The sequence below is a fragment of the Saimiri boliviensis genome, chromosome 2 (genome assembly GCF_048565385.1).
Source record: "Saimiri boliviensis isolate mSaiBol1 chromosome 2, mSaiBol1.pri, whole genome shotgun sequence".
NCBI classification, from domain to species: domain Eukaryota; kingdom Metazoa; phylum Chordata; class Mammalia; order Primates; family Cebidae; genus Saimiri; species Saimiri boliviensis.
In genome coordinates, this window is record NC_133450.1 from 214,169,387 (window position 1) to 214,183,269 (window position 13,883).

At 44.7% G+C, this 13,883-nt stretch overlaps 1 protein-coding gene across 9 annotated transcripts in view; it reads right to left on the bottom strand.

The window, feature by feature from the left end:
* GGTA1 (glycoprotein alpha-galactosyltransferase 1 (inactive)) overlaps positions 1–13,883 on the bottom strand; it is a 111,349-nt gene that overhangs the window by 19,831 nt on the left and 77,635 nt on the right. For 8 of the 9 annotated variants that reach the window (XM_074395278.1, XM_074395275.1, XM_074395276.1 and 5 more), the window contains 2 exons: positions 5,917–6,005; positions 1,638–1,673 (listed from right to left, as the gene is read on the bottom strand). In XM_074395278.1, the coding sequence (XP_074251379.1) occupies positions 1,638–1,673; positions 5,917–5,996 (116 nt within the window). In that variant the 5' untranslated portion in view covers positions 5,997–6,005. The remainder of the gene's footprint in view (positions 1–1,637; positions 1,674–5,916; positions 6,006–13,883) is intronic. The other variant, XM_074395279.1, reaches the window with a different exon arrangement.

Genomic DNA, 13,883 nt, shown 5'->3' on the forward strand with positions numbered 1-13,883 from the left:
TCTCCTCCAAAAAGTATAGTTAATAATGCTAATAACAGACCTACCATCAAGGTAATTTTGAAGACTGAATGAAATAGCATACATGAAAGAGCTTTATGAGTTGAAAATGACTGTAACAAGTTAGAGTCTTCATGAAAAACCAATGCATGTTTCCAAGAATCATCTCTTTAGCTAAAACCAGCAGAATTCAGATTGTTATAAAAGTCTAGAGAAAAATTCGGTTTGCCCAAAGGTTAGCAGTGACAGCCTCAGGAAATCTGGGGGTCCCTGAACAAGAAGTTCAGAAAACTACTTGAAAGCCACTGTAGCCACCCATTTGAGAAAGTTTCCACACTCTCATTCATTGTGAAAGTCTCTTCAATGTGGGGGGCCTGGCACAGTGGCTCAATCCTGTAATTACAGCACTTTGGGAGACTGAGGGGGGCCAATCACCTGAAGTCAGGAGTTCAAGACTAGCCTGGCCAACACAGCAATACCCCATCTCTACTAAAAATACAAAGTATTCGCCGGGCATAGTGGTGGGTGCCTGAATCCCAGCTACTTGGGAGGCTGAGGTGGGAGGATTGCTTGAACCCAGGAGATAGAGGTTGCCGTGAGCCAAGATCACACTACTGCACTCCAGCATGGGCAACACAGCAAGACCCCATCTCAGAAAATTTAAAAAATATAAGAAAAAGAAAAGAAAGCAAAGAAAAGGTAGGGGGCTACTGGAGAATGGGGAAAGAGGAAAGCCGACGGATACAATGCCCTTCTGTTGGACAAATGAGGTGGTGAGGTAACTCATGAACAGGCATAATATTATGAAACCTGTTTTAAAGCCCATTAACTCTTGGAAGTGTTTGAGATGGCTTCCAATATATAGGTACAGTAAACAGAAAAACAACACAAGACTAAAAAACACAAGAAAGAACAGAAAGAGATACGTTGATTTCGTCACCCAGGTATGTATTTTCACATGACCTCGGTCATCCCAAAGAAAAGTTTCACCTTTACTTTCATTTCACAGCCAAGATACTGGCTGGATGGATATGAGCAGATTTCTGAGGTCACGTGGCATGTGGGCATAAAAGTCAGGATTTCACGCCAGGGGATAAATGACATCAGAAATGAAGGCTGGGGCAAGTACCAGCAGTTAAGTGCAATACTTGGCTCTGAGCTTTCTGACAACCAAGCCAACACTAGGAAATATAAAGGTTTACATGGGTCTCATTTTGTTTTCAAAAAATAAGAAAAGAAAATTTTGAAGATACATACTGGTTTCTCAAGAGACTCAATTTTTTTTTCCTGATTCTTATTCTCAGAGCAATTTCTTGCATGGGTCTTTATATAACATTTAAAGGGTAGAATAATAGACAGTATCTCCCTAGATACTTTTCATCAGCAAGACAGGAATGTTTTCAAACCATAGCACTTAAGAGAAGTCTGAGGAGAACTGAGGGCAAGATGCAAGCCATGGTTCTATATCGATAAGTCTAGGGAGGCTGCAGCAGTAACATTCCAGGTCCCCAGGAATCCACCCTCCCCCTCCGACTTTGGCAGAGTACCACGGCTGGCTGCCGCTTGAAGAACGGACTGTAGGGGGTGCCAGAGTGGCTGCGGGAGACATCCACTAGAAATCTAGAATTCAGCGCACTTACTTTGAGTGATATATCCACAAGAAAGAGCCTTCTGGGCTAAAAGCAAGAGAAATAAAAACATATCATGTTTCTTTTAATTCTGAGAAAGGCGATTTTGTAACCATTATCACTGAGCCTGAGGTTGAGCTGAGAGCCTGGGTTTTAGCTGCTTCCATGTTTCCTGTCTTCCTTTGAGACATAACCAATGACACCAGGAGACTGGAAATTTCCACAGGATCTCAAGGGGAAAGGGTTTTCTGGAAAATCTCAAATTGTGTGTTTGTGTGTGTGTACTGTAGAGATGGGGTTTTATCATGTTGCCCAGGCTGGTCTCAAACTCAGGAGATCCACCCCAGTCAGCTTTTCAGCTTCCCAAAGTGCTGGGATTACAAGTGTTGAGCCACCACGCCTGGCCTCAAATTCTATTTTTGTTTTTTTGTTTTGTTTTGTTTTTGTTTTTAAAAAAGAAGACAGCTCTCCATTGCACAGATGGGTCCTCTCCTGCCACCTACTTAGGTGCCTGGTGATGACAAAGGCCCTGGAAGGTGGAAGTGCCGTGGCCCAGACATCATTCCCCCAGGATTTATCTTCCCCCAGAAAACAAAGCATCAACTGTAGAGCCTAATGCCATGGCCAGCTCAGAGCCTTCTATAGGACAGCCCCCAAAAGCACTTCTTTAACTAATGAAGGCAGTGAGACTCTTAAAGCCCTTACAAGTCCTGCAACCTGGCACTCAAAACCCTACCTGGCACTCAGGCCATGGATTTACAGATTCAGGTTCACCAACTTTAATATATCTTCAACAACCCTTCTTATCCTCCTCCCTCAGAATCCTTCAACAACACAATGGTCACAGCAATATCCACATTGCAGTGGGTTTTACATATGTATTCATCCTTCAGGCTCCACTCAAATGCCGCCTTTTCTGTGCCTTGCTTGATATGATCCTAGCACAGTGCCTAGTACATAGTGGGCACTCAATAAACATTTGTGAATGGATCCAAAGCAATGGATCCTCCTCCAAGCCAAACATAATTTTTGCCTCCTTGGGCTCTTTTTATATTTTTTTGAGACAGAGTCTCACTCTGTTGCCCAGGCTGGCATTCAGTGGCACAATCTCAGCTCATTGCAACCTCTGCCTCCTGGGTTCAAGCAATTCTCCTGCCTCAGCCTCCGGAGTAGCTAGGGCTACAGGCTCACACCACCACACCTAATTTTTGTATTTTTAGTAGAGACAGGATTTCATGTTAGCCAGGCTGGTCTCAAACTCCTGACCTCAAGTGATCTGCCTGCCTCAGCCTTCCAAAGTGCTGAGACTCCATCTCAAAAAAAAAAAAAAAAAAGAATCGGAGGTAATGCCAAAGGTCCTGGTACACGCAAGCATTCAATAACTAGTAGCTCCTATCGTGATCACTACCATCATGATTATTTCATCATAATTTTGAAGGTTTCCTCTAATTTTACAATGTGAAGGTTTTTCTTCATCCAGCCTCAAATCAAATGCTATCCTAGATGATATTCTTTCAATATGCTTTGCTGACAATTCTTCTATTTACTAATTGGTTGACATATTTGAATGAGTTTTTAATCCTTTCCAGCTTAGTGCTGCCAACCTGTCTAAGGTTAGTGTCCTCAGCTCCCCTCAAGCCATCATGGGGCCAATTCATAAAGTGGAAAAAAAAAAAACAAAACTCCCCTTGAAGTTTCTTGCAGATATTCAAGTGGATTCTGCATATCAGAGGATGTTGGGGCCAGAGTCCAGGTGCCAGATGATTGGCCTGAAGAGCAGCCAGAACCTGCTCTGGCCACTGTGCAGGGAGAGTGTGTCCAGAACTGAATGTAACCCTCTTTCTGAGAGGCAGCTGCAGACATGCAAGTCTCAGCCTTTGGCTCAGTTATGCACGTACAACTCTGGCTATGATTCCAAACACCAAAGTTATCTAATCAAGTGTTCAAACTCAGAGCTTGAAGGTTATCCAAGCAGACATTCCGACTCCAGGCAGGAACCCCAAAGGGCACTTGTTCTTCTGTTGGACTCTTCCAACTGCTAGAGTTCTTCTATTTGCCAAAATTCCCTGTCTTGTTCTGCCCTCTGGAACAGATCATGATGAAGATGACTGTTAGGGAGTGAATGTTGTATCTCCCCAAAATTCATATGTGGAGGCCCTGACATTAGTGTGATGATATTTGGAGGCAGAGCTTGTGGGAGGTAATTAGGTTTAGATGAGGTCATGGGAATAGGGCCGCCATGAAGGAATTAGTGTCCTTACAAGAAGAGGAAGAGGCAGTAGCTTACTTGCACTCCATCACGTGTGGAGGAGGTGGCCATCTGCCAGACAGGAAGAGCCCTCACTGGGAATTTTGGACTTCCCATCCTCTAGAACTGAGGACTTAAATTCCTGTTGCTTAAACCACCTTGTGGTATTTGGTTACAGTGGTCTAAATTAAAATTATGACGAAGAAGAAGAGGCGGAGGATGACAGCTAGCATTTATTGAGTGTTTATTAAGCTCTAGGTATTGCTTTTAAGTGCTTTATACACAATAACTTATTTAATTCTCCCAACAACCCTATAAGGCAGGTAGTACTTATAGTCCCTCCCTCAACTTTTTTTTTTTGAGGCAGTGTCTCACTCTGTCACCAGGCTGGAGTGCAGTAGTGGGACCACAGCTCACTTCAGCCTCAATCTCCCAGGCTCAAGTGATCCTCCCCCCTCAACCTCCTGAGTAGCTGAGAATACAGGTGTCCCAGCACTTTGGGAGGCTCAGGAGGGCAGATCACCTGAGGTCAGGAGTTATAAACTAGCCTGACCAACATGGTGAAACCCCGTCTCTACTAAAAATACAAAAATTAGTTGGGTGTGGTGGCACATACCTGTAATCCCAGCTACTTGGGAGGCTGAGGCAGGAGAATTGCTCGAACCCAGGAGGTGGAGGTTGCAGTGAGCCGAGATTGCACCATTGCACTCCAGCCTGGGCAACAGAGCGAAACTCCATCTCAAAAAAAATTAAATAAAAATAAATAAATAAAATTAATCTAGGGAAACTAAAGAACAGAGTGGCTAAGTAACTTGTCCAAGGAGCAGCCTAGCTCTAAAGTCAAAGTGAGAAACTTCCTTAGCCCTCAATTTCCTAAGGAAGCTCTAGGGTACCCACACCAAACTGAGTCATCGCTTCTTTGGACTCAATCCCCTCAGTTTTCTCAATTCAAAAGACCTAGTTTCCAGACCCTTTTAACTTGGTCATACTCTAGTTTGTCATGTTTTCATGTTTTTCTTAAAATGAGTTGTGCAGAATGAAACAAAGGAACATTCCAGAAGTGGTTACATCTGTGCAGCACCATAGGGACTAATGGCTCCAGCATTCTGAGATTCCTTCTGCTACTGATGCACCTAAAGGCACGGTTCCATTTTTAGTAACCAAGTCAGTCCTCCTAGCTCATCAAATCTTAGAATTTAAGTATCAAAAGAGATATTTGAACGTTAATCCAGGAGACCATCTTGAACTTGGGGGCCAATGAAACACTCTATGAAAATACTAATGGTACCAAAATAGCTCTGTACAACTTGGTTGTACAATAGACTTTTTGAACCTTAAGGCTGAGCTTTTCCAGTCTTTTGAGTTAAAGGCATCAGGCATTTCTGTGGCTGCTTGTAGAGACTTCTGTCAGAAGCCTCTCCAGCTGGAATCTCCAAGGCATTGTAGTTTCAAAAAGCACAGAGGTGGCTCATATATTTGGGGTGAATCCACAGATGAATTTGAAAACTTAGAAACGCTTAATTCATTTTGCTTTTCAAAGTTAAAAACACACACACATTCCAAGGTTTTAGCCAGGCACAAATGAATCACCAGCAACTCAGTATGTATTTTGCAGCAAAAGTCAACAACTAAAGTTGCTCCTTTAAACTCTGCAAATATTTTAGGATTTCAAAATTCAGGGTGGATTTCTCAAATTCCTGTCTGAAATTTCTTAAGGTAATTTCTGTATTTTTGATTATGTAAGTTATTTAAAATTACATTGGGCTTAATTTGATCTCATTTTCTCTGGATCTAGCCTATTACAAAAATTACAATATTAGGAACAAGGCAGGAAGGAAGATAAGTAGTTAGCCAGAAGTCACTTGGGAGAGCTAATGATTTTAAGGATAGTCCAGGGCTTAGGGATTTAGGAAGGGTGGAATCCCTTATTTTTGGTTTTGGTTAATCCTAATTTCAATTCAACCTGGTGACTTGGATGATACTAGTGGGATAGAATCAAAGCAGTATTTTCACCCACATTATCTCATCATGTTTCATAATTACCTGTTGATATATTCCCAAAACACAACAATCACAGTTGAGACAACCAGCATTGACAGAATTACTTTTCCTTTGACATTCATTATTTTCTCCTAGGAAAAAAGAAGGGGTGGGGGGAACAGATTAACTCAATGAACTTCAGAGAAGGATATGGTTTTTAAAAAATGCTTTTACCTAATTCTTTCTTCTTATTATTATTATACTTTAAGTTCTGGGATACATGTACGGAATGTGCAGGTTTGTTACATAGGTATACACGTGCCATAGTGGTGCACCCATCAACTTACAATCTACATTAGATATTTTTCCTAATGCTATCCCTCCCCAGCCCTTCTGACAGGCCCCAGTGTGTGATGCTCCCTCCCTGTGTCCATGTGTTCTCATTGTTCAACTTCCACTTATGAGTAGAATATGCGGTATTTGGCTTTCTGTTCCTGTGTTAGTTTGCTGAGAATGATGGTTTCCAGTTTCATCCATATCCCTGCAAAGGACATGAATTCATTCTTTTTTATGGCTGCATAGTATTCCATGGTGTACTTATGCCACATTTTCTTGATCCAGTGTATCACTGATGAGCATTTGGGTTGGTTCCAAGTCTTTTCTATTGTGAATAGCACTGCAATAAACATACGTGTGCATGTTATTTGATAGTACAATGATTCATAATCCTTTGGCATATACCCAGTAATGGGATTGCTGGGTCAAATGGTATTTCTGGTTCTAGATCCTTGAGGAATCACCACACTGTCTTCCACAACGGTTGAAGTAATTTACACTCCCACCTAATTCTTTCTAAAAGGATACATTTAGGAAGAAATAACTAGAGCTGAGGAGTCTGTTCTACCTGGAATTGCATAGACCTGCAGTGGCAGATCAGGCCAATTTGATTAACAGAGGAGGCCGCCTGCATTGGGAAGGGTGCTAAAGCCACCCTGGGGCTCAGAGGGAAGGTATCCCTACCTGCCATGGACATAGGAGATAGTGGGAGTAGCTGTACATGGTTCCCAGGGACTCCTGTAGCATCCCAAGGCTGATGGCCCCACCTTTCGCGTCACAGTTGTGAGGAGCCATCCCATCCCCAAGCTCCATGCCCTTGGTATGCTGATAAAACATTCTCTTGCCAGGCGCGGTGGCTCAAGCCGGTAATCCCAGCACTTTGGGAGGCCGAGGCGGGCGGATCACAAGGTCAAGAGATCGAGACCATCCTGGTCAACATGGTGAAACCCCGTCTCTACTAAAAATACAAAAAATTAGCTGGGCATGGTGGCGCGTGCCTGTAATCCCAGCTACTCGGGAGGCTGAGGCAGGAGAATTGCCTGAACCCAGGGGGCAGAGATTGCAGTGAGCTGAGGTCGCGCCATTGCACTCCAGCCTGGGTAACAAGAGGGAAACTCCGTCTCACAAAAAAAAAAAAAAAAAAAAAAAAAAAAAACATTCTCTTGATCAGAGGGGAAAATGACCCTGAGTTTATAAACTAGGCCTCATCCACTTCCCAGCTACCCCCAGCATAGCCCCATCGCACTCACAGGCAAGCCAAAAAGTGGTGCACAGCAGGTGCATAGACATTTCCTGATCACTTCGTGAAATTGCTTAATAAAGCAGGGGTGCTATGCGAAGATCAACAGGCTGGGAGCACGTCAATGTGGGTGACCAGGGAAGGCTTGCTGTGGAGGTTAAAATAAAGCCAAGTCCTAAGGGATAAAGAGGGATGGGAAAGGATGAAAAGCACCACAAGAAGGAAGGAGACTATTTTGGGAGCAGCATCTGTAACAGGCTGACAGGAGAAAAAAACTTCTTGTATTTAAACAGACAGCATTAAAGAAGAAAAATACTCTCACCTCAGCATGGCTGGATCAAAGAAGGAGTGCTAGTTGGCAACAGGATGGTGGATGGAGCAAATAGACCATGAAAAGCATGGGCAGGAGGGGAGGGAGCCACAAGCACCTCAGAAGCCAGGGAATAACTGGATCCAATTTCATGCAGGGATGCCTGTCTGTACGCTGGGGCGTGGAGGGTGGATCAGAGCTGACAGCAGAGTGGAGAGTGAGGTGGCAGACTACTCTGATGGCCAAAATGAAAGGGTGACTGTATTGCATATATGTTGGCTATACGTTATGATGTTTTCACATCTTCGAAAACCTTTCTAGCTGGGAAAATAATGTCCCCTTCTAAGACTAGCCAGTTCTTAGAGATAGCAAGGGCTCAGCTAGAAGCGTGCCTTTGATAGACAAACAAACCGATCCTGAGCTGTAGATCTTCACCTGCCCTGCACACCCCAGGAGGCAATATGACTTGGCCTTAATCATCCCATCAGGGCCAGATACTAGACAACTAGGGGCCACCCTGAGAGCTGAAAGCCCTCTGAAATTACTCAAACTAGTCCATCCTAAACTGTTCACCCCACCCTGCCTTTCCCATGGAAACCCCAATCAGGTCTCTGGCCTCAGTCTTCCCCTTGCTCCCTGTCTTCTGTCTCCTGACCACCCTTGTGTCTTTCCCACGGGGTCCCAAGTGGTATGCTGTGCCTCCTGTCTTTGGGACCCGTGAGCATAATAAACATTGTTTTTTCCTGAGCCTTTCCTGTGTTTCCTCTTGTGATCACACTGGACTGACCATCACATAAAAGAATACAGAACAGTGGCGTGTGTTAAAAAGGAGTTAGAGAGCCTGGAGCAGTGGCTCACGCCTGTAATCCCAGCACTTTAGGAGGCCAAGGTGGGCGGATCACTTGAGGTTGGGAGTTTGAGACCAGGTCGACCAATATGGAGAAACCCCATCACTACTAAAAATAGTGGTGGCACATGCCTGTAATCCCAGCTACTTGGGAGGCTGAGGCAGGAGAATCACTTGAACCGAGAAGGTGGAGGTGGTGGTGAGCCGAGATGGCACCATTGCACTCCAGCCTGGGCAAAAAGAGTGAAACTCCATCTCAAAAAAAAAAAAAAAAAAGGAGGTAGAGAGATGGAAAGTGGTAGATTAATCAAAATATACTTTGGCGGCCAGGTGCGGTGGCTCACACCTGTAATCCTAGCACTTTAGGAGGCCAGGGCGGGGGGATCACCTGAGGTCAGGATTTCGAGACCAGCCTGGCTAACATGGTAAAAGTCTGTCTCTACAAAAAAATACAAAAATTACCCAGGTGTGGTGGCAGATGCCTGTAATCCCAGCTACTCAGGAGGCTGAGGCATGAGAATCCTTTGAACCCAGGGGGTGGAGGTTGCAGCAAGCTGAGACTGCACCACTGCACTCCAGCCTGGTAGACAAGAGCAAGACTGAGTCTATACACACACACACATACACACACCCCTTGGCAAGAGGATTGATAGGATTTGGCTGGTTATGTAGGTGTGAGAGACAAGGGAGAGGAAAGAGGCAAGGCTTCTGTCTAAGCAGCCAGGTGGACAATTGTAGCATTTTCTGAGATGGCTTGGATGGAAGAGGAATAGGTCTGAGGGATAAGAATCATGAGTTCTCACTAGGACATGTTAATTTTGAGGTGTCTCCACACCCCTAAATGGAGATGACGATGGGCAAATGGACACTCAAGTCTGAAGTTCAACAGAGATGTGGGCTAGACATGCAATTGGAAGAGTTGTCCACATATGGAAGGTAGTTAATGTGAAGGAAATGAATGAGGCTGAAGCTGCCTTTGCAAAATTGTAACTAAACAAATTATGACAGTGAAAGGCATCAGACTTAACCAATTCCATCTTGCTTCTAACCTTTAAACTGTCATCCATTCCTGGGCGTAGGCTCAACTAGCCTTGGGAAGGAATTCAGTTTATAGTTTAAATAATAGCCCTTCCCAAAAGCTAAACTGTTCTTGTAAAACAAATGAAACGCCACCAGCCACCAAGTTAGAATGAGAGAGGCTGGAATTCTAGATATTACCAGACATTATTCCAGAGGTTATGAGATTTTTGGGGAGACTGATTTGAGTTATAATGAAACTCGGGTCTCTGCACAGCCTGTTCTGTGTCAGTCACTCTTTATCTTTTGCACTTCCCCCGTCTTGATAAATCAGCTCTGTCTAGGCAGCAGGCAAGGTGAACCCCTTGGGCGGTTACAAGGTTACCCTGTGAGAGAATGTAGAGAGAGGAAAGGGAAGGAAGCGGGCCCTGGGCTGAAGCCTGAAAATGTCAACCTTTTGAAGTAGGATAGAGAAGGAGAAGCCCAGGAGGGAGGAATAAAACCAAGACTGTGCACCTCTGGAAGCTAAGAGGAGACAGTAGCCAGCCACACACCAAATGTCATTGCTTTGTGAAGCCACATCCCACCCCCACCCAACCTCCAGCTGAGTTCCCCTTCTCTTTTTGGGCTTACCCTGTCTCAATTCACGTTGCTATACGTGTTGTTTTTGGAAGTAGCTCTGCCTCCAGTATCAGTCTGTGAGCTTCCTGAGGGCAGGAGTTGGGTTTTATTCATCCCTGAATCCCCAGTGCCCCACAGAGAACAGATGAGGCACTCCATTAATGTTTGCTGAGTGAATGAAATCAAGTAAGAAAGATACTTCAACTTGTCCCTCTGGACACAGGTCATTTTCTAATTCTTTTCAAAGAGATTTCTTAGATGATTCTAGTCTCAGATCTCGTATCTTACAAATGCTTTATTTATTTATTTATTTATTTATTTATTTATTTATTTATTTATTTATTTTTGAGACTGAGTTTCGCTCGTTACCCAGGCTGGAGTGCAATGGGGCGATCTCGGCTCACCGCAACCTCCACCTCCTGGGTTCAGGCAATTCTCCTGCCTCAGCCTCCTGAGTAGCTGGGATTACAGGCACGCGCCACCATGCCCAGCTAATTTTTTTTGTATTTTTAGTAGAGACGGGGTTTCACCATGTTGACCAGGATGGTCTTAATCTCTTGACCTTGTGATCCACCCGCCTCGGCCTCCCAAAGTGCTGGGATTACAGGCGTGAGCCACCACACCCGGTCACAAATGCTTTATTATTAAATCCAGTTAAAAAAAAAGAATGAGATCTTCAAAAAGTGAGCTCTGTTTGGAAACAAAAAAGCCAGGGCTAAATTCAATGTCATAACCCAACCTCCAGCTTTCCATACAACTATAATGGGCAGTATTCCAGAGACCCTGAGATGACGACGGGCTTGCTAGGTAAACCTCAGTCTCAGGCCTCTTCCCTCTAGGTGCCATGCGATCCAGCACAAACAGCCCCAGGCCTGTGGCAAAGTCAGAAAAGGCAGATGGCTGTAGGCAACTCATCCCTATTGCTGAAAAAAGCCATTAGAGCAGGCGTCCCCAAACTTTTTACACAGGGGGCCAGTTCACTGTCCCTCAGACCGTTGGCGGGCCGACACATACTGTGCTCCTCTCACTGACCACCAATGAAAGAGGTGCCCCTTCTCGAAGTGCGGTGGGGGGCCGGATAAATGGCCTCAGGGGGCCGAATGCGGCCCTCGGGCTGTAGTTTGGGGATGCCTGCATTAGAGTCTGCATCCAAAGCACTAGCATCGAGTGCTGGAATAATCTTGGTTTTGGGTGCAAAAACCTAAGGCTGCGGCCACCTCTCTGTTCTAATGTCCTCACTTCCAGAGAAGTGTGGATGGTGGTAGCCACAGGCTTTGGAGTGATGTGGGGTTGTGAGTCTCAACTTTGACAAATGAAGCTGGGTAACCCTGAGCAGTGGCCCGCATCCACAACTCCAGAAAGCTCTGGAAATCAAACATCTTTTTGTAATTCAATTGGCATCAGGGGCCGGGCGCGGTGGCTCAAGCCTGTAATCCCAGCACTTTGGAAGGCCGAGGTGGGTGGATCACGAGGTCGAGAGATCGAGACCATCCTGGTCAACATGGTGAAACCCCGTCTCTACTAAAAATACAAAAAATTAGCTGGGCATGGTGGCATGTGCCTGTAATCCCAGCTACTCAGGAGGCTGAGGCAGGAGAATTGCCTGAACCCAGGAGGTGGAGGTTGCGGTGAGCCGAGATCGCGCTATTGCACTCCAGCCTGGGTAACAAGAGCGAAACTCCGTCTCAAAAACAAAACAAAAACAAAATGTAATTCAATTGGCATCAAGGCCCTAACTGACATGAGGCCATTTATAATCTTTATCCCACTGGGTGAGACTGTTTAAACATTTCTTGCGTAAATATTGATGCATTTTTGTTATGCAGTGCTGCTACACTGGGCAGATACAGATTATGTATCTACGATACATAATCTATGTCCAAAACATTCTGAATTCCAACACATCTGGCCCCAGGGTTTCAGATAAGAGATTGTGGATGTCTGCTGGATCACATTAAATTAATAGTGATGATTACAAGAGATAATGTCCATAAAATACTTAGCACTGTGCCTGGCAGAGTGTAAATGCTCAAAAAAAAAAAAAAAAAAAAAAAAAAAAAAAAAGCCCCCTAGTTCTTATTACTGATATACTGATATCCATAAAACAGGGAGGATTCAGTGAGATAACATAGTGCCTGGTACTTAGCAAGTGCTCAAAGCAGATCTGAAGGAAAGAAAGGAGGGATTTGGAATCAGAACATGTTATACAATGCAGTGCAAATACATGCAAATGAGGGACTCTAAAGGTTTATCCATCTGTTCTGTGTCGCAGCCTTATTGAGGACGCCTCAGAAGTGGGATGTGACTTTGATTCTCTTCCATCAAGCCCCAGACACTGCTACAACTCCCTGTGTGTGCCCTGGAGGCAACAGAGAAGGTGGCTGTGTGTCCCAAGCCTTGCCAACTCCACCTGCTGAGGATCAAATGCAAATTGTCTCCCAATTGTGAGGAGCCTTAAGCAGATAAGTGTGAAAATTCTCATGGTTGGAAACATTGGCACTTACATCAGGGATAGCCCAAATCAGACATACCTTCAAATCCCCTCTCCAGATACACAGGTGTTTGTGATTTTTTTATTCCAAAAATTAGCATCAGAGGCAACTCTCAAAGCCCATTTCTTTTTGGATCTCATACATGGCTTGAATCTGCCTGTTTTTTCACTGTGGCAATCATCACTCTTGTTTAAGATTTACAATGGGTTGGCCAGGTGCCTTGACTCACACCTGTAAACCCAGCACTTTGGAAGGCAGGGGCAAGCGGATCACTTGAGGTCGGGAGTTCAAGACCAGCCCGGCCAACATGGTGAAACCCCATCTCTACTAAAAATACAAAAATTAGCTGGGCATTGTAATCCTAGCTACTTGAGAGGATGAAGCAGGAGAATCATTTAAACCTGGGAGGCAGAGGTTGCAGTGAGCCGAGATTGCACCATTGTACTCTAGCCTGGGTGACAGAGTGAGACTCTGCCTCGGAAAAAAAAAAAAAAAAAAAAAAAAGACTTATAACTGGAAGCTGTCCGAATAGCCAATTTTGCATCCTTTAGAAAAGCACTACAAATGGGCGGTAACATGCTTCCTGGAATCTGGAATCCAAGCCTCCAGGGAGGAAGGTTGGCAGGGTGGCCAATGGGTCTTTAAAAAACATTTTTATTTTTCTCTCTGGACAAAAAATGAGGCATTTGGCAGCCAATGTGGTGTAAAAGTCCTTCCCTTATGTGTTTGTCTCTCTGAATTTCCTGAGCTCTGTAATTCTGAAGATTGGTGGTTGACTGTCCTACCCACCAGTAAGAAACATGGGTTTGGGTCAGGCATGGTAGCTCATGCTTGTAATCCCAGCACTTTGGGAGACCAAGGTGGGTGGACTGCTTGAACCCAGGAGTTCAAGACCAGCTTGGGCAACATGGGGAAACTCCCTCTCTACAAAACAGACAAAAAGTAGCCGGACGTGATGGTGCACATGTGTGGTCCCAGCTACTCAGGAAGATGAGGTAGGAGGATCACCAGAGCCCGGGAAGGTCCAGGCTACAGTGAGCCATGATCGAGGCACTGCACTCCAGCCTGGGCGACAGAGTGAGATCCTGCCTCAACCGAAAAAAAAAAAAAGGAAAGAAAAGGAAAGAAATGTGGGTTTGTTTTAAATTCTCTTTTCAAGGGCTAGAG